This window comes from Prosopis cineraria, unplaced genomic scaffold (genome assembly GCF_029017545.1).
Source record: "Prosopis cineraria cultivar Desert tree isolate PC_DT_omini unplaced genomic scaffold, ASM2901754v1 PC1, whole genome shotgun sequence".
In the NCBI taxonomy this organism is placed as follows: domain Eukaryota; kingdom Viridiplantae; phylum Streptophyta; class Magnoliopsida; order Fabales; family Fabaceae; genus Prosopis; species Prosopis cineraria.
In genome coordinates this window covers 36633625-36654856 of record NW_026555332.1, presented here as the reverse complement: position 1 = coordinate 36654856, position 21232 = coordinate 36633625, and the positions used below count along the sequence as shown (strand labels likewise).

The 21232-nt window shown below is 30.1% G+C and overlaps 2 protein-coding genes across 7 annotated transcripts; both read right to left on the bottom strand.

The window, feature by feature from the left end:
• Positions 1-565: 565 nt before the first annotated feature.
• LOC129315855 (bifunctional D-cysteine desulfhydrase/1-aminocyclopropane-1-carboxylate deaminase, mitochondrial-like) lies at positions 566-12818 on the bottom strand. Of its 5 annotated transcripts, XR_008594614.1 has the most exons (11): positions 12644-12818; positions 10913-10978; positions 5035-5229; positions 4785-4895; positions 3808-3899; positions 3124-3216; positions 2636-2693; positions 2440-2553; positions 2198-2283; positions 1525-1622; positions 566-1010 (listed from the first exon to the last, which is right to left on the bottom strand). XR_008594614.1 is itself a non-coding variant. In XM_054959973.1 (10 exons), the coding sequence occupies exons 1-9, from the start codon at positions 12779-12781 to the stop codon at positions 1527-1529; spliced, it is 963 nt and encodes a 320-aa protein (XP_054815948.1). In that variant the 5' UTR covers positions 12782-12818; the 3' UTR covers positions 566-1010; positions 1525-1526. The 5 variants fall into 5 exon arrangements, 3 of the variants coding, with proteins under 3 accessions (XP_054815948.1, XP_054815957.1, XP_054815965.1); XR_008594613.1 differs by having other exon boundaries at positions 566-1622; XM_054959973.1 differs by lacking the exon at positions 2198-2283.
• Positions 12819-18732: 5914 nt separating this feature from the next.
• Positions 18733-21016, bottom strand: LOC129290265 (mitochondrial import inner membrane translocase subunit TIM14-3-like). Of its 2 annotated transcripts, XM_054926998.1 has the most exons (5): positions 20875-21016; positions 20694-20770; positions 19424-19602; positions 19047-19183; positions 18733-18880 (listed from the first exon to the last, which is right to left on the bottom strand). In XM_054926998.1, the coding sequence occupies exons 2-5, from the start codon at positions 20694-20696 to the stop codon at positions 18876-18878; spliced, it is 324 nt and encodes a 107-aa protein (XP_054782973.1). In that variant the 5' UTR covers positions 20697-20770; positions 20875-21016; the 3' UTR covers positions 18733-18875. The 2 variants fall into 2 exon arrangements, with proteins under 2 accessions (XP_054782973.1, XP_054782965.1); XM_054926990.1 differs by having other exon boundaries at positions 18733-19183.
• Positions 21017-21232: the final 216 nt, after the last annotated feature.

Below are 21232 nucleotides of genomic sequence, written 5' to 3'. Positions count from 1 at the left end.
GACAAAATTTTTTTAAATATTAATATATTAAGTTTTCAAAATAAATGATTAATACAAAAATTAATCATTTAAAACTAACAATATTAAGATTAAAGAATTAAAAAGATATTTTACAAAATTAAAAAACCAAATTAAAATATTAGATACAAAATTAAAAAGCTAAAAGTATACTTTAACCTTAAAATTTTATTTACAAGTTTCTTTAGTATTATTGGCAAAAGAGGTTTTCTCTGTTGCATGAAGTACCAATACTTTATTTTTAAAGAGGTTTTCTCTTTTGCATGAAGTACCAATACTGTATTTTTCTTATATATATATATATATATATGTATGTATGTATGTATGTATGTATGTATGTATGTATGTATATTCTTGTTGACCGAATACATGAGAAGGGAGTGAAGGAATGAGGGATATTTAAAGAAAAATGAATTTTTGTATATAATAGAACGGCACAAGCATAATGGCTATCTGTGGGCAAGTTGAAATTTTTTTCCAGAATGGTACAAATACACTTCTTTTGATGATTATGTTTCCTGTGCTGAAAAGAAATAGAGAAATGGTCTTTTACACATCAAATCGGTAGTTCTGCTTTGATTATTCAAGTGTTCAATGATAGTTACACTGACATACTTTCAAATGCTATTTGATTCTACAAACTTGAATCATCTGAGAAGAGTTCATGGACAATTTTTATGTGGATATATTACATCTGAAACAAAATAAGAAAACTTGGAGACAGACAATATGCCATTGTAACGAGTCTTTCTGATGTGATTCAGACAATGCAAGTTTGTGGTCTCGTCTAGAAAATCTTTCAAATGCCGTCATGCCTAGGAACCGATTCATGAACATTCATTCGATGACAATTCCCTACCAATGGCGCCAATTTATCAACTTGGTCATACAAGCAAAGGAGGCCACCAGTATGAATGAAAAGGACTTTTCTCCCTTCCCACTTCTTTGGATTCTCAGACATGTCTCTCAACATTCTGTAAGCAGCTTTTCCGCTGACAAGATGTACACTCAGTTACAGATTATTTAGTTCCTCTATTTGTAGAAGATGAATAGAAGGTGATTAGTACACTATTTTTGGGTCCTGGTAACTTTGATGTTTAAGAGACATCCAAAATGCCTTTTGTTTGGTAATCTAGTATACAGCGGTATTTAATCTTCCACAAAATATGAGCTTCTTAAAAGCCTTGGCATCCTAAATCATGGTACACAAAATAGCACGAAGTGTGATGTAACAACTAACAACCAGACGCGTCCTAGGTTTGCATTGAGTCGTATGCCTAGTTGTTTAACTTCCTCCATAAGGTTTTTGCCATTTTGGCAAGAAAGCATTCATGCAAACTTTGCAAGTCAAAAAGATGGACAAGCATGATATGACTTTCCAGTTTTTAGTCTCAGTTAATGAGGAGCTAATAATTGTATTACCATGTTATTGGTTGATTTATTAGTTTGAAATAAATGAAGATGGAGGAAGCTAATAAAATCATGATGACAGAGACCGATAAATACCTTTATGATGGGTGAAGAATTACACCAGTAGCCACAGCAATTTCTTTTAATAAATTAAGCTCCTCTGAGGTGTTGATTGCATAGCCCAGCCCATCCGCCTGTCAAAAACATAAGAAATTTAGTTGAGTTTTCATAACACAATTAATAGGCATGCTTATCCTATTTACAAAGAAGGTTTTCATATTCATATTAAAAAGACGCTTCTCATGAATTTTTCACTCGAAGAAGGTCTCTAGGAGTCAGACGATTTCTAAATTTTGACAGGGTCCACTCCTTTCCCGCAAGAAATTACATTCTGCTACAGATGCTAAAAGTAAAATGGCTAAATTTATTTCGTTGTACAGTTTTTTAACTGATTAAAAAACGCTATATTGCAAGTGTGCATTCTGTTTTTCTCTTACTACATACTCCCTCCATCCTTATATATAAAATATTTTTAACTGAATTTTATATATCAATAAAAGTTTATTATTTACTTGAACTCACATAAAAACATAATAATTTTTTAGTTTTACCCCTAACAATATCATAATTAATATCATAATGATGGTAGGAAAAACATACAACTAATTATCTATTCCATTTTCCAATACAAAGGTAAAATTCTCTAATTAATCAAAAATATCATTGCCACTTCTTATATTTAGGGACAAAAAAAACTTTTAGAAAATACCTTATATATAGGGAGGGAGAGAGTATCATTTCTTTGGCTGATATTCTCTTGTTTTTCAGTTACTTTTTCTAGTGTTCCTGACATTCCTGTGAATGCAATTTAAATCAGTTTCTGGGCTCAACATCATTGAAACAATTACATTTGCATCATTTAACAATGAATCAACTTATGCTAGCTTTTCCGTTAAGTTTTATTAAAAAAAAAAAAAAATCATGCAAGCCAGCAATTAAGAAGACACTCACATTTTGTTCTTCGACAATACCACGCGAGTTGACACCAGCTTCAAGTTCATCAAGTAGGCCTTGAATGAAGTCATAGAAATGATCAGGGTCATCGAAAACAGAGAATGCATGTACCTACAACCATGGTGAGAACATAAGTAATGTGTATGGTATGCAATAACTTCAACTGGGAGAGTCTTCTTAAAGGAAGGCATACTCTAGCTTTCAATGAACTCAATGACGATCCCAATGACAGACCAGCAGCCGTACCGCCGCTGGAAAATGAATACATGTAAGATAGTTAATTAGAGGAAATTACAATAAACTATGAGTATGACTTAACAGATCTCGCTCTATTGAGATACAGATTACTCTAAGCATGAATAACACTACAACTTAAATCACTTTCTCCTGGCAGTTTGGTTGTAAGTTAACACAGTTAACAAATATTAATTCTTCAGAGAAATTGAACTTGCCTATCTTCAACTTTGCAACCAATTGCAATATCATCCTTATCTTAATAAACAAACAAACAAACAAACCAAAGTAGCAACGGTGCCCCAGATCTCTATACTCCCAAGACTGGAGCAAATAAGAAAAGAAGAGAAAAGAAAAGAAAAGAAATTGCATGTCAATTGACTATATCAAGGAAGTAGAAAATTGCTGTGACTAAGAAAAAAATAGATTAAGGAAGTAGAAAATGACCTGCTACATGCTACAACAATATCACCAAACTTAATATTGCCAGGCCCACTCTGAATCTGCTGTTCAATCTCCCGAATTGCCTCAATATAGCCCCTGAATAGAAATAATATAGTGTAGAAATTTCAACACACAAGGAATTGTGCAATTCAATCTACCTAGCATAATGGGGGTTGATGTGAAATTTGATAGTTTGAAAGGAACGGTTTCTGTAATATTTATTATACACATAGACTCTTTTTTTGCTAGGATCGCTACTGGGGAACAAGCTTCATGTTACGAAGATACTTTCACTATCTGCCCAGACAATAAGTTGTAACCAGTTGGTTTTATCTGGTACGATCAACTTGAGGCAGCTGAGAAGCTAAGCAAACACAATCATAAATAATAGATTATACGTATAAAAAAATTTGCATGAACCAAACAAGTTAAATAATCATTTTACATGAAGCCTTCTCATGAACAAATATTGAATATTCTTTCCCTTAAAAAAGGTAATTTAACAAAAAATATAGTTAATACAATTGGTTCTTTACTGTGATTAGAATAAGTTTCATGTCAAATATGAGAATTAGAAAATAAGTACAACAACAACAAACCTTGTCCCACTAGGTGGAAATGAATTATCTTTTAAGAAAATGAGTACAGCAGAAGAAAATGAAAGAAGATAATAAGTTATAGTCTCACCATATTCCTAGAGAGTTTGTTCCCCCTGTAGGAATAATATATGGCCTCCTCCCTTCCTTTATTAACTTTTCTTTTAGAATATTGGTAAGTGTCTACAAGAATACCAAACCATTCAGTATCAGTAATCAACAAAATCAAAATATATCACTTTCGATGACTGAAAGAAATGAATGCCAGTAAACAATGGTATTGCCTGCAATATATATATGGATGGATTACAAATTCATCTGCCAAAAAAGAATTCATCTTCTTTAGTTAGTGAGGTACAAAACCAACCTATCTCTTTTTTCTTCCTTTCTGTTTATAGAAAATAAGCCAATTGATGGTGAAATGCAATGCTACTAGCTAGAAATTGGAAAAATGCATGATGTGTGAACAAAAGGCAGCCAGAAAATATCATTGAAAGGAACTTATGAAACAGAAAAGGAGATATTTGCTGCCAGTGTCTTGATGAAACAGTTCTATGACATGTTACACTAAAGAGTGTAGGCACAAAGACATTCGGTTTCAACAGGAGTACAGTGTAGGACAAATATTTCTTCATCCTTCTTCACCCAAAAAAAAAAATCCTTCAAAGGGACAGTTTTTGTAGCTATTATCCTAAATAACAACATATTAGTTGTTTTTTAAGTATGTTAGAAATCTTTGGCCAAAAAAAAAAGTATGTTAGAAACCAATCTGCTACCCTCTACATTCACGGACGCTCAACACTGTGATGATGATTATTTTGCCACAGGCACTGCCCAAAGTAATCACTTATCACACACATTGCTTTAATCACAATATAGGCTGGGGAGAGCAGAAAAGAATCAAAATATCAATTGGAAGGAACAAGCCAAAGCAGTATCCACTCTAAATGCTAGAATCAGTGAAATATAATATCTTGAGAAATGCGTAGTTTATTCATGAATTACCACTATGAGCACCCGCACCCACGCGCACGTATTTGGTACTAATTAAACGGCCAATATTCTCACCTCCTTGCCAAATTCTAAAAATTCGTCCGCGGATACAAGTTCAATTTGAGCTCCTATCATACGCTGGACCAAGAGGTTGCCTGTCAGTCCAGGATCTTGGTCAACAATGACCTGACAATAAATGAAGACTCGATGAATATGTTATTAAAGATCACAAGGAAACCTTATCTGATTAGTGAAGCAAATTGTTGTCGAACTGCATTTAAAAACCAAAACAAAAAAACAAAAAAACAAAAAAGAGAATTCGAACCTTAGAAGTGATCAGTATGAAATATGAGTCCAGATTCACATACTTGGCGGCAACAGCAGTTGCACAACAGTGGCTGCTTTGGATGAATCCTATTGTAATAACACAGTCTGCGCCTTGCGCTACGGCGTCTGCCATCAAGAATTCCAATTTCCTGAACTTGTTTCCACCCAATTCAATTCCTGCCAGGCCCTCACGCTTTATTTGGAGAAAGTTTTTCCATCAGTTAAAGACTGGAGGGGAGGGGGGGAATTCATCCAGATTGAACATTTATCCAAGAAAGAAAGGATCGCAAGTGGATGAATAAAGAGATTATCCATACGAAATACTCGGAAACACAGTAAAGTCAAACTAATGATCTGGTTTACCAGTTTTCCATCAAAGATCGTATTATCGAATATTATGCGGACTGTAATCAAAACAGGCCAGTTCACAGATAATCATGGACAACTCAAAACCACATTATTAAACCATATCACCAGAATAATCTCTTGATGTTTTTGCTTGCCTTATGATTTGTGAATGTCAGTTTCAATGAATAGAAGTACAAAAAGCAAAATAGATGAAGGGGAAGAAAATATGGAAAGGAAAAGAGAGAGGAGAGAGGGCGAAAAAGATTGGGGAGACCGAAGGAGGGACATACTAGAGACGAGAGCAGTGATGAACTATGGAAGAACGGAGCTGGCTTCCCTCCAAGAAACACTACAAATCTAAACAGTTAAATTGAATTTAATTATTTAAATTTGATAGCTTTTAAAAATATAAATTAATTTGTATTGTTAAAATTTATTGTGAACAATTTTGATTTGCAGTCAAAGTGTAGTTGAACTGAGAAAGAACAAGATACAAAAACATTATGAAAAAATTTATATATTTAGTTTTACATGATTAAAATGCACGTGTAATGCACGTGTATTTTTATATCTATATCAAACATTTATTATTAATATGTTTTGATTTTATTGGATAAAAGAATATTAAACATATAAGATTAAGTATACAAGTCTTGCCCAAACATTAATATCAATACTTGCATTATTTATATTTTAAAAAAATTAAGTCCTTTGGTTTATTTTGTTTGAATTAAATTCTTAATAGTTTGATCCACCATGTATGTTACTATTAATGAAAGTGTTTGCAATTCTAAGTTTCTTAATGTTGGACAGGCATGGCAAAAGATCTTGTCCTTAAGCTATGTAATATAAGTTATTTATAAATCAAATGGTGAGTTCTTAAGATTAAATAACAGAAAGATTGGGGTTACATATAAGACCCTAAAATTTCATATCGAGTTTAAACAAGCTAGCTCTAATGGGTGTAGGGTTAGCCCATTTAAGTCTACATACTTTTTTATTTTTATATAATAAAAATAACCCTAAATCTTCTTGCTATACCCTAATCAACTAACCTTAATTTGAGTCAAACCAAAGCAAAGTTGAGAGTCTAGAGTCTAGAACCAAGGCAACGACAATTCCAATCTTCCAAATCTCGATCTCATGCTCTCAATCGGCAATCACATTTGGCCCCACAGTCAACATTCATAGTACACTCCCACAGCAGTCTTCTTCTTCATCGCTCATTTTTTATCTGAGCATCTAATCTAAAAAAAAGCTTGAACCATAGCAACATCCATCTAGTATGAGCTTAGTCATGTCTCAATCTCAATCTCAATATCCTTATCCCACCTAATCATGTCTTACAAGTCACACACAAGCATTATTGTTTGATTATCATCCAAGGAAGAAACGTTTGGTTAATTTTTTTTTATAGGGAATAGATTTGATAATGATATTTGTTTTATGATTTTTATCATATTTTTCTTAATTTTATGTATTTATTTAAAAAAATAAAAATAAGTAGAAGGGCGTAAAGCTCGTAAGGCCAGCTCTAAGCCCACTATCTTAAAGGCCGGGTTTGGTAATTGTAGGTCTCAAAAGAAAATAGGCTTTTCAAGCCTAACCCATTCAGGCTTATGCTTGTCAAGGATAAGAGTTGAGTTAGTCCGTTTTTCTAGTTTTACTTGAAATCTTTTACCATAATTTTTCCATATACAAGTAATTAAAAAGAAAGAAAATAAGATGGAACAAATATAAGAATTACATAGTGAGAGCAAACGTAACACTATTACTATTCTAAAATATATTACAGAAATCGTAGTACAAAAAAAAAAACAAATAACACTATTACTATTCTGAAATACATTACAGAAAAACAGCAGGAGATCATTGGAGCGATTGTGCTACTGTCCTTTCGAGTGCTTGTGGATGCATGCCAATTTAAGAGATCAAAATCTAATTTGCTACGTAATGAAGGGCCTATGTACAAGTCTAGGTGTTGATTGATGTATTGCCTTGGAGTTGGAGCTTTTGATGCACTGGGGCTTGCTTCTTTTTATTAGCAAATGTGGCAATTTTCTTTTACCCTTTACTTGGTTAGAAGGAAAAAAAATTTTTAAAATTTAAGTGGGATAAGGAGAGCGGAGATGAGAGGCTCCCCACCCCTTATTTGGTAATATTGTAGTGAAAGTCCTTTCCCTTTAAATTTCCAATTTGGAGGGACTACTCCCTCTCACCTTCCCTCCCCCTCCTCTTCCTCCTCCCTTCCTTCTCCTTTTTTTTTTTTATTAAAATCCCTCCCCTCCCCTCCTCTTTCACTAAATATAATTCCACTATTCAATTTTTAGGCCATTAGATATAGTTATTTGAAGTTTTTCTCAATTTCCTCTTATTTTTAAAGTGATGCATGACTTACTAAATCTTTCTAATAATCACCTCTCTTCTAAAAGTTTTAGGTAAGCTTGGGTGAAAACTTAAGTTTTAGCCTAAACAATTTGACTTCTTTGATTCTAAAAGTATGAGATGGCTTAGAATCGGTAATTCAGATCAAATTTAATTCAAGCAGGGCTTATTCAGATTAAGTTTGAAATATCTAACTCTCTTAAACAAGCTTATATAATCAAATCCTATCCTCACTTTTTTTTTTGTTGGCTTCAGGTTGGCCCGTTGAGCTTAGCCAAAATTGCCAACTCTATATAAATATAGAGTTGAAAATTTTAGTAGTCAAATTTATTTGAGTTGAGTTTATTCAAATCTAATTTAAAATATTCTACCCTCTTAAAAAAGCTTATACAGCCAAGCTCAATCTCATTTTTTTTGAGTGAGTTTGAGCTAGCTTAAATTACTGCTCTAGATGGGCTTGAGCCAAAAAATTATATTTTAGCCAAAACAAGATGATTAATTTTCTAAAAAGCACTTTTAAAGTTGATCAAATTTTTTTTTTAATATTTTTGGTAAAAAAATAAAAAATAATTTAACACAATATTTACATTTAAAAAAATTCTACAAGTTAGGATTTAACTGATTTAAATCAAGCAATATATAAAGCTAAGTAAATAAATTTTACCCTTATAAAAATTATGTAATTAATTCTAAAATTATATAATTATTCAATAAAAATAAAATTTCTTAACTTCCTTTTTTTAAAAATAAAAATTTTAGGATTTTAACCTTCATGAGTTAACAAATCTAACGGATTAAATTATAAAAGTTTCATTTAAAAAAATAAATTTCAAGGATTTAATTTAAAATTGAGAAAAATTATAATGTCTTACATATATTTATGTTATAATTATAAGAATAATTAATTCTAATTTTCTAATTAAATTCATTTAAATAATTCATATTTTAAATTTATGTATATTTTTTCAGTTCTACCTTTAATATTTATTTTATTTTCTAACCTTAAATGTTAAAAAGTGGGGGAAAAAATATTTATATCAAGTTATTTCATACGTTCAACAAGGGCATATTGGAAAAAATATTAAATACTCCTAGTTTTTGTGTTCTGTTTAATTTTTTTTAATGGTATATCAGCATATTTTTATTTTCACATACTATCATAATCTATTTTTTAAATCGCGATAACTTGCCTAGCTAGCTTGCTTAAGCTCAAATATAATTAAAGTTTGGCCAATGATTTAGAGGTGTAATTAAATTTTGAGCTTAAAAGAAATGGTCCTAATGGGCCTAATAAGGAAAGGATTGGCCCTTCTAGGTTTTATTATTATTTTTTAAAAAAAATTAGGTGAAAAAATAAAAAATAAACATAAGAACTCCTATAGCTAACTTAACCAAGCCCTCCTGAGAAGCAAGTACATGGCACTCATAGAACGAAGTCGCAAGTCAGCAGTCATGGCAGATGCAGAACAGTCCCTCCGGCCTGCACACACTCAACTCTCGATCTCAAGCACTCAAAGTCACGAGTCATGTTTACAATATCATCATGAGGATGCTGCTGATGATGTTGCCATTGTTTAGTCTTTATTGATATTGATTTTGATAATTTTGATATGATATTGAATTTGGATATTTAAGTTTTATATATTTAATATGAAATTAATTTTTTGTGGACTTAATGTGCAATAACTTTTTTTTAAAATTATAAATATGTTTATCAAGTTTTTAAATTGAAAAAAGAAAAAAAAAAATATATATATATATATATATATATATATTAGGGTTAAGGCACTTACGGAAAATCTTTTGCCTTGAGGGCTGGAGTCAGGTTTTAAAAATATTTTAAAGCTTTTTGGGTTTGAACCTTTTAGATCATAATTTTCAACTATATTATTATAAGCATAAATAAAATCAATAAATGTTCAGTCGAGTTGGAAAGGATTATGGCCTGCATTTAGAGTCGGGAAAACAGGTCGAGCCCGTCGGGCTAGCCCGTTTAAGCCAGTATAAGAGTAGGGCCGGGCTTGAAAATAAGATTCCAAAATGATAAATCGGGCTAAATGAGCTGGCCCGTTTAAGCCTGTTTAATTTAAGGTTTAAAGGGGCTGGCCCTACAGGGCCGAGGGCCAGCCCGTTTAAGCCCGTATATACATTTTTTAAATTAATTCTCATAATTTTTACTCTTTTTAGATTTAAAAAAATAAACTAAATCTTACTCCACATCACATATTAGCCCATATTTACTGAGGATGGAAGGCAAAAAAAAAAGGAAAAATAGTAATGAAGAATTACTGATAAAAAATTATATCAGTCAATGATCACTTGTTGTCAAAATTTGAATAGATACTTGTGGATTCGAGTTAGCCTTTATTAATAAATATTCATTTAGGTTTTAATAACAACTTATTTTAAATTAACAATAGTTCATTGTAGCTTGTTTTTCATTCAGGTTTTGACAATAATTGATTCTTAATTGATATAAATTTCATACAGAAATCCTTGGCTACTATTTTTTTAAAAAATACAACTTTAAATCCCCTAATTCATCTAGATCCATGATAATGATTCATTCAATTCAACATTTATTCTTCTAATTTTGATTGGGTGTTTGTCGGCTTAGCCGATCTATTGCTTATTGCATTACCATTATTTTATTTGTGTTTCTAATTCATTTAGATGTTATTTAGTTAGTTTTTTTGTACCTTTCTTGATTGAGTATTATATTAGAATGAAGTAATTTTTTATTTGATTAAAAATAAAAATAGTTAAAAGGGCCTAAAGCCCGCAGGGCTGGCCTTGAGCCCGCTATGTCAAAGGTCGAGTTTCAAATATTAGGGTCCTAAAGGGAACTCGAGCTTAAAAGGGCTAGCCTTTTTAGGCTCGAGCCCTTCAAGGGCCGACCCTACAGGGCCGAGCCAGCCCTTTTTACCAGCTCTACCTGCATTCCCTAAGGCAAGTGTTCGAGCCTTAGTGAGTAACAAACTCAATAATTAACGTAATTTTAAAGAGGTTATCCTATCAGTATCTCACTATCACCATGAAGTCTCCTTGTGAAAGGTCTTGATTAGTGTGGGCAAGCAATAAACTCAAAATATTTTAAGATATTAGATGATTTATACAAAAAAACGGCATAAATAAAGCTATACCTTGAGCCACACCTCCGTGTTGCTTGGTAAATTAGGAAGGCTCCATTTCTGAATTGGAGTGGGCCGCTAATGCCAAGCACATAATAAATAAATGGCTTTTAGTTAGTAAAACTCCAAAATTTAAAAAGAATTTTAAACAAAAATAATGTAGAAAAATCATCAAATTTCTTAAATACCCTAGTTAAGCAGTCCACTTTTTCATGACAAGGGGCACTTTTTTTTTTTTTTGCATTGACTCATATCTACGACTTTTTTTAGAGTTTAAAAAAAAATCACCTAAATTCGCATATTCAATTTACGATTAGGAAGGTAAATGATTTTATGATGGCACTAGCACTAGATGTATTATAATTTTATACTGAGTAATTACAATTACATAAATATGCGGTCATCCTTTTCAAAATAACTTAAACTATTTTGATATTGGTGACAAGTTTTTGTGTGTGATTAATGCAAAAACTCTAACATGATATCAAGAGCTAGACTCATTTGAAACTCCAAAAAAGTAGGTTAAAAAAAATAAAATTTAAAAAAAAAAGAGAAAGGAGAGAAAGGAAAGTAAAAAAAAAATAGTAAAGAAAATAATGCATAATAATTTCATATTATGTCATTACATAGTTAATCACAACTATATAAATGTACTGTCAATCTTTCCAAGTAGCTCAAGTTATTTTAAAGTGTGTTCGGTTCAAAAACTCTAATAAGCCATAAGCATAAGAAATAGATTTTACCAACAATAAAGATGACCTTTTTTGAAGTACTAAAAATGATAAAGCTCTCTCAACTAAGGTATTACATAAACAAAAATTGAGATTTAACTTTTAATTATTTGCTAAAGTGATGAGAGTTTCTACCACTCACATTAATTTTAATTGATATCCCAACCACTGAAGGGTGAAATTTTTTAATGAGCTTATGTTTTGGGAGAAAAGAAAAAAGACAAGTAAAGTTAAAAAATTGGGAAAATACAATAATAGATTCCAGTATTTTGATTGCATTTTAGTTTTAGTCTTTATAATTTTATTTCGTTGTTTCCAATCACTTTAATTTGATCAACCTGCAACATTAGTTCCTCTAGTTTTAAAAAGTACATCGAATGAAGTAATTTTGTTGTAACTCTGCTAACCTTTTGCTGACATGGTAAAAATATGCCAGTAACATGAAAATAAATTGATCAGATATGATTGAAAATAAAAGAAAAACAAGAAGAAGAAAAATAAAAACTTGCTGTTATATTTGGATTTAACAGAATGTGTGAGATGAAAACGAGAATAAGCATACGTCAGCCAAAAGGTTAACAAAGTTAAACCTATGTCAACAAAATTTTGTGGGTGTTAGTTCATGATTTTTATATGCATTTTTTAAATTATAAATATTAACATTATAAATGAATCAAACTAAAGGAACTGGAAATAACAAAATAAAACTATAATTTATAAGGACTAAAAACAAAATATAATTAAAGTAAAAAATTTAATAGGAAAAAGATATAAGAAGAAAAGGTAAGAAAATTAACTAAAAATTTTGAATACCAATTCTCCATTTTTCTAAAAAAAATCAAACTAAGTAAAATCTTCCCTTGCTTCTATTTCCCTCTTAACAGAATTTCCCAATGATGATGAGCAAGCAAGGAGTTGAATTGAAGAGAAATAAAATATGTGAGAGACATTGATGTGAAATATATATATATATATATATAGAGAGAGAGAGAGAGAGAGGGAAGATGCTTACGTGGGCAAAGGAAAAGACATGGGAGGGTAAGCAACTGAGATGGGATGCCCATGGAGGAGGCGAGTGTGGCTTCTTGGCCAGGAACTCAGAATTGGATGCCTTGGAAGACGAAGACTCTCTTGTGAGCTTTGTTTCCATGTTTTCTAACGAATTATGAGGGTGAGACGCCACTGAGCCACACAACATTATCTTTGTACTAAGGCCGTCCTGTTCAGTGACACTGAGTGCTCATTAGATTGAAATATTAAATTTGCATTGCCTTTAGTCTTCATTAAGCAACATGATACCGATTACTTCTCATATAAGATTTGAATCATTTAAATTTTTAAAAAAATTATTTTTATTTTACATTTATTAAAATAAAATTTATAAAAATATAAAAAAATTTAATGAATATATTCATTATTAATTTTTCTAGTACAGCGTTAATATAGACAGTCTAATTTAATATTAAATTTTTTTATAATTTTATAATTTGACTATTTAAATAGACTCTAAATAATTTAGATGATCTAATTTAATATTAAAAAAATATTACTTTTATAAATTAACTATTTAAATAAGCTTTAAATAGTTTAGATTTAATATTAAAATATTTTATATTTTTTATTAATAAATATAATATTAAAAAGGAAAAATTAATCTTTTAATTTTTTAACTTTTAACTCATTTGTAACTTAATCCCTCAATTATGACTCACTGCAATTCACTCCTTCAACTTTTAATTCACTTATAACTCGATCCTTATTTTCTAATTGTTTTAAAAAAATTTCTTATCAAATAAGAGGGATAAAAAAATACTCATATATTATTTTAAAATACCCTTCTCTTGCTCATTGATGTGAAATATAAGCTAAAATAAAAAAAATAACAAAAGTTAAGGAACTCATTTGTAAATGATTTAAAAGTTGAAAGATTGAATCATAGGTGAATCATAATTAAAGAACTGAATCACAATGAGTTATAACTGAGGGATTAAGTTATAAGTAAATTAAAAATTAAAAAATTAAAAAATTAATTCTTCCTATTAAAAACATTAAAAAATTAATGGCAAAAAATTATTTTTAAGTGAAATGGAGATGAGAGGATTGCTCTCAGCGCTGAATGCGGACGCTATATACAGGGCCAAGTGGGTTCACATATTAATGTTCCATCAACATCACTCATTTTCTTGGTCTTTGGTAAAACATCAATATCATTCAATGTTTGAGAAAACGATATAAAGATCACTTGAGGAAAAAGCAATTATATTAACACAGTAAAATGTTGAGAGGTTAAGAGCAATGTAAGAAGCAGAAAATGGCAAAACGTGTTTAGAGTTTAACAGTAATTGGGATTCTTTTTTTAAAGATCCCTAAAAAGGTAATGGTTCACTAACCATGCCCTTAAAAAAGATGTCCTTTTGCAGCAAATATTTGAAAAAAAATTATATCCCTTTCATTTTTTTAGATTTTTTTAAAAAGTTTGATATAATTGTTTTTTCACTCTCCTATACACATTACTTGTATAGTTTTATCCAAGAGTGAAAATAAATAAGGCCTTCAATAAGAGCCTACAATTTGGCCTGAAACTTATTTGTTAAATAAGCTCAGGTCAGGTTTAGGTTTTTATTAAGCATATTAATCAAATAAGCTAGGCTTATTTTTATAAGATCTAGCCTATGAGTCCAACAAACAGGCCTATTTACACACACACATATATATATATATAATGTAATATATTATAAACACATTAATTTTATCATTTTATTTTTAATCAATCTATTCTTGTTTTAATTTTTAGTTATGTTTTTAATCATATTAGATTTATATATATTAATTTAATGTTGTTATGTTATTGTTATATTATATTGTAGTTGGTAAATCTTTTCAATTATTATATATTATAATTGATAAATCAGGTTATATATTATATACTATAATAGTCCTAAAATATTTTTGAGACAACTAAAACTAAAATACAAGAATATTTTTAAGTAGGTTTCGAAATAAGCTTTTAAGTTAGGACATGTTTTAAGTAAGCTCAGGCTTGAATAAAAAAAAGAGTTTATACAAATTTCAAGTCAGGCTCAAACCTCTGATTTATTATATAAGCTCAGACCTATTTGACTGAAATTTAGTTCAACCTAACCTATTTTCACTTTTAGTTTTGTGTAATGAAATTCCTTTTCACTCAAAAAAAAATTCCTGAAAAAGCTATTGATACGAGAGTCTCACAGTTTTTTTAAAATTTTTTTTTTTACACAAAGTCACGGTAAAAATTGAGCAGATAAAAAAAATTAATCCAAGTCAAAAAATAAAACATTTTTGCATCTAAACTATAACCAGTGGGTGATTGGAGATTCCAGTATCAGTAGAGAAATACTCAAGTACATTAGATGTACCACATCATTTGTAATCTATTTAATAAAAATATTATATTTAGATGGTATTAAATGTAAATTAATTTTAATATTAATAATAATAGAGAGAGCAAAGACAAAAAATTAAATATGCATTATGTCATAAAAATAAAATTAATTTAAAAAACATCACACAAGATTTTATTTAAATTATTTAGAGCATTTTAATTAAATAGATCACAAATAATGTAATACACCTAATTTATCTAAGTATTTCTGGTATTAATATTGTTTTAGGACCAATAGTCTTGCAAATTTAAAACATTCTTCCTTCTTGTTTGTAAGTCATTTTGCATAACAGTAGATAATTAATTATTTTTTTGATTTTATCTTTACAAATTTCAATGAGTAAAGAACTGAAAAATTACATAAGAGAGATAATATTTTTAAAAATGTATTTAACAAGAGTAAATTAATAAATTTAATTTTTTAAAAAAATTAATTATTTAATTACCTCTTTTATTTTGGTGAGTTAATTAAAAGTAATTTATAAATGTGATTGGAGACAGTGTAATATATATACACACATATATTGTTTCTGAATTTGCCTTTTCACACTGAGACCACTGCCACACACTGAGAGTTGTGATTTATAACCTTTTTTGTGGGTTTTTTTATAATATTGTAAATACATGAAAAAAAAAACATACAAGAGGGATTATAAATTTAGGAGAAAGAGTTATAATTTTGGGAGGAGGAAATTTTTTTTTTAAGTTAACTCTTTAGTTTTTACAACTTTTAACTTCCCTAACCACTTTTTCCTCAATATGACCCGCAAAGTTTTGTGCCTTTGTTTTTCAATCGGTGGTTCACAGCTTCTCTTCCTCAAAATTTTCAACGCAACTCCTCCCAAATTTACGATTCTGATTGTCAATGTAGTATGAACTTTAAAGCCCAAATGGCTTCACGGAGGCATATAAGGGATTTGGGATGAAACCTCAATACAACCACTTGCCATTTACCACACAGACACATATTTACTAACAAAGAATGATTTAGCCAGAAAGAATTTAGCCCATAATTTATAACATTGTGCAATCAAGTCTTGTTGCAAATGTGAATGCTCTTTGAGCTTGAAAACATATCTTAACTAGCTAACTTTGATAAGCCCCTCGAGACCAAATTTATTTAAAACTTTTTTCATTAAAAAAATACATGCATATTTGCTTCTTCAAGAGGAGGAGATCTAAGATCTAATTACTCAAATGTTAGGTTGGAAGGCTATTTTTGTGGGGAACACCTGATATCTTGGGCTAACCTTATGTCAAATTGAGAAGACTGTAGCAGGAAATTCAGACTAATCTAGATCAAGCATGGATGGGATACTTGCGAGTAAAAATTTTATCACTAATGCTATTGCCAAAGTTTAAACTTGAGACCATTTACTAAACTGCTATAACTTTCTTATAAGTTGAACTAAACATCTGATAGTTAGGTTGCAACTTGGAAGTTTATCCAACAAGGCTAGCGGGAGGCTAAGTATCGAAAGGACTGTATATAATCTATATAGGGACCAGGATGTCTGGCAATTTTGCAGACATGCTTCAATCAATTGCATTGATTCTCACTTTGCTTTATCTATGAACATTGAACATACTTTTTTTTTTTTTAAGATTACTTTTATTCCATAAAACGACCTGAATTCCACTCCTGGCCATTACATTCTACCACACCCCACTCAATAAGACAATATTGATTGGGAGGTTCCTGGATGCTAGAAGATGCATTATGAATGCATATGCTGATAGACAATTGCTGGACAAAATGGGTAAGAAGAGGAATGAGATTGGCCGCTCCAGGATTCATTTGGATAGATACTGATGGTTCTGTAATGCCAAATGGCAAGGCTACATCTGGGGGCATTATCACAGATGATCAAGGCAATTGGGTTTCCAGTTTTTGGACAGATACTTTTTTTTATTATGACGTTGTACTCATTTTGAGTTAGGAATATATATACTTAGTTTCACTCAAACAAAAAATAAGACAATAATGAAGCTAAGAAATCATTTTCCAACCACGTCATTATGAAGATTTAGAGCCTGTTTATATTTAGTTACTTCTCAGTTTTCAAAAGCCTTTCTCAACTTTCAAATTTCAAATATTATTTGTGTAATTGTAATAAATGTAAATCGATACTCCCTTTAGATTATAACGTAAGATATTTTTTAAAAACTTTACCTAATAAAAAATATAGGATATTAAATAATTTTTATATTTATTTTTTTAACTATATTCTTATTTCATTTATTTTTTTTAGAAAAGACTATGTATTGAAATTTTATTATTATTATCATGACTCTCATATCGGGTATTTAATAAGAATATAAATAAAAAAATATAAACATTTTTAATAATTTAAATTTTTGATTAATATTATTTGTAAACTGCATATTAGTTAATTATAATTTATCTTATGATTTGGATGAAGTATTGTAAAAGGACTTTGAAAATGAATCTAAACGAATATTAGAACAGTCAATTGGGAACTTTTTCAAAAGCCTTTTCTCACTTTTTAATTTTTAAATGTATTCCTTTAATCCTATTTATATAAAAAAATATTTATTTTAATCATTTATAAAATTATTATATCTATCTTTATTTTTTTCTACTCTTAATAAATGTTTGAAAATTTATCAAATACTAAAATATTTTATTTTTTTAAGTATGTATATTTAATGAAAGTGAAGTAAAAAATTTGTTGATACATTTTTTTTATCACATTATACAAACATTTTAAATATATTACATTACATTTATACAATAAAAATTACAAATTATTATAAATTAATTTTTTTAATTTTACATTTAAAAACACATTTTTTAATAAAATTTAAACAACTTTTAATTTATTAAATTAATTTTTAAAAAAATATAATTAAATATAAATTTCATTATAACAATTTTTTTTAATTTTTATCAAATGAATTTTTAACAAATTAATTTTTACCCAACAAAATATTAAACATACACTTAAAAATTCATCTTAATCACATCTCGTGCATCAACAAAAAAATAACAAAATAACCTCTTAAAAAAAAAACGAAACAGTCCTTTTACATATCAAATTGTTTGTTCAGTTGGATGACTCGAGCAATTATTTTTTTCACTAGTTTGTTCAGTTGGATGACTCGAGCAATTATTTTTTTCAAAGCTAATGAGTACTTCTTTTTTTTAAAAAATTATATATTTAAAAACACATTTTTTATACAATCTAAATATCTTTCGATTTACTAAACTGACTTTTAAAAAAATATAACTAAACATAAATTTTATTATAAAAATTAATTTTTACTAAATTAATTTTTATCAAATAAACTTTTAACAAATTAACTTTTACCCAACGAAATATTAAACATAAGCTTAAAATTCATCTTAGTGACATCTCGTGTAACAACAAAAAATAACAAAATAGTCTCTCTTTCAAAAAAACACGAAATACTCCATTTACATATCAAATTGTTTTAGTTGGATGACTCGAGTACTTATTTTTTCTAAGCTTAATGAGTATTCAAAAATAAAGGCACAAATCAATCATCAATCATTAAAAAGCAAAGTATAATAGCTGGGTACCGTAATTTTACAGTTGCTAGAACAATGGATATTTAAGTGAGCTTGTGGTGTGTGGACGAACAGAGAGACTGAGTAATAATTATGTAGGAGAAGATGGATCAGTAGAACTGCTACCTTAGCAAGAAAAAAATTTTAACAATAAGGATAAAGAATTCAATCACAAATTTAGATATTGGTGCAGAGCATGTGTTATCTGATTTCTCATACGACCAGTTAGCAACTGGGAGACAAATTTTATTGCTTTACATTTTCCTCTTTCTAACCTGGACACCAAGATGACAATTATTATCAAAATATGATTGAACAAAGAAGCAAGCAAGCTTGCTTGACCAAACTACATACTCAAGACTGGTCAAAATTTTGCCCGGTTGCTCAATGAAAATATAACTGCGTGGTGTAAACTGTAAATCTAAAAGGCCGAAGATGCACCTCTTGACTTCCCCGTCAATATGTCCTTGGCTTCATTTATCTTGGAGGCAAGGTAATGGCTCCCACCAGCATCAGGATGATTTGCCATCATCACTCTCCTGTGAGCCACCTTAATCTTCTCCATCACAGTACTTTCCCTGAAAGTGGTCATTAATTTGAGCTTCAATGTCAGTTGGCCTTGAATATGTATAGTCAAAAAAACAATTCAACATTTTTCTGATAAAAGCATTTCTGTTTTAGAAATAATTAAACAGGACTGATACGGAATTAGAATCTGTGACAAATTAACAGCTGTTCCAAGCAAAAATTGCACAATTAACAATGCAAGATGCATATAAATAGTTAAGTGACAAAGTGGGTTATCAGTAATAATGTACCTGACTCCAAGAATCAATGCTGCTTCTCGCTTTGTCATAACCTTCTCAAAACCACCTGGATAAAATCTACGGGTCCGTGGAATTTTAGGGCGAGCTTTGAATGCATGCCATTTGCTAATCAAATATCTTCCCCCCAAGGCAGCAGCTGCCACACTAGTACCCAGGACCAAAGGAGATGCCTATACAAGTGGCAGGATATATAATTATATGTGTGTGTGTGTTAGGTTGTTCATAAACATGATATGAAAAAAGAAAAAAATCGTGAATTGCTATAACTAAGCAAAAAGGTGACATGCTCCATGCAAAAGGGAATAATTAGGAAGATCTTGTGCTTGTTTGTTATTTAAAGGGAAGCCATGTAAATTCTACATTTCTGTTGGCTAATGATGTAAAAGCCCTGCCAAAAGAACAAGCTCCTATGGTTCTTAGCTCATTGACATATTCATCTGGTGATTATAGAAAAGAATACACTAATGCAGCCAAAATCAACATTTTTTGTCATAAATGGAATTTCATATTAGAGTCGGGTCTAGCTCAAAACATGAAATTCAATCAATGATGAAGCCTTAAAAGATTACCGTATTTTGATACAGCACCCATGAAAGCAATCAAGTTCCAGTAGTAATATAACTATTTATGCCAAAGAAAAATGCAGACATGTCAATGGTTCTTATTTCATTTCTTGCAAGAGTATAGCACACCATTTGCACATTAGAATCTTGAATGAACACACTACTGTTTATATGTTATAGTTCCGAAAAACTGCAAGCTCTTTCAGTTTTCTATTTTATACAAGTGAATTCAAAACAAGATTTAGATTAAAGCATACTGAATATTAGATATACATGTAAGTGAAAGAGGACAGACATTCTTAATAAGAGTAAAGCCGTTTAAGACCAATAAAAAGTCTGATGGAAAATTAGGAATGTTTATTTTAGGTTTTCAGTATTTTTTTTTTATTTCATTCAGACCTATTAATTTCTATTTCTTCCCTGTTCTTCCTTTTCTTTTCTAATTATCTCCCCACCCCCCACCCCCACCTTCTATTTCCCTTTGTCTTAAGCAAATGATGCGCCACTGTTTAACAAGACGCCCTATCTCTTAAGGGTTATCACTAAATCGAAAAAAAAAAAATAGACGCAAGGAAAAAACAACTCAGTACCTCCATATAACTTTGGCATTAATAACATGTAAAGAATTCCGCAACCAAATATCTTGTTCCAGATAAACAGAAAATCGAAGAAAAAAAACAAGAGAAAAGAAAATTTACCATGGCCAAATCCCAGGAGATCTCGCAACGAATCCAACCAAGAAGGAAGCTTTGTGGGAAAGGAGATCGTGATAGCTCTGTGAAAATGAAGCTGATAAATTATAATATTCCAGAATGATGCAGCGGAACTTGCAGAAGCAGAAAATGTTGGAAGGTGGAAATGAGAGGGAGATATTTATACATAAATAAATAAATGATGGAGATCACAGATTCTGGTGAGGATGCCATTCCGCGTTCTCATTCAGTCATGCCATTCCCGACTTGAGCTTCAAGAAACTCCTTGAACCGCAAACTAAGTACAAATTTAAGGCGGCGGCCATTTCCTGAACAGAAAATTCTGGAAGAAAATTTATTTTATGCTATATATATTTTTCGGAGAGATAATTAGGTGGGCTCAGCCCAACTTATTTTTCCTTGGGCTTATTTCATTAGTATCAGGCCCACGTTCCCTCGCTAGAACTTAATTACAAGAGCGATCAGTCAATCACCACTGACCAGCTCGTTCATACAAATTCACCACGTTTTGAGTTTTAATATAA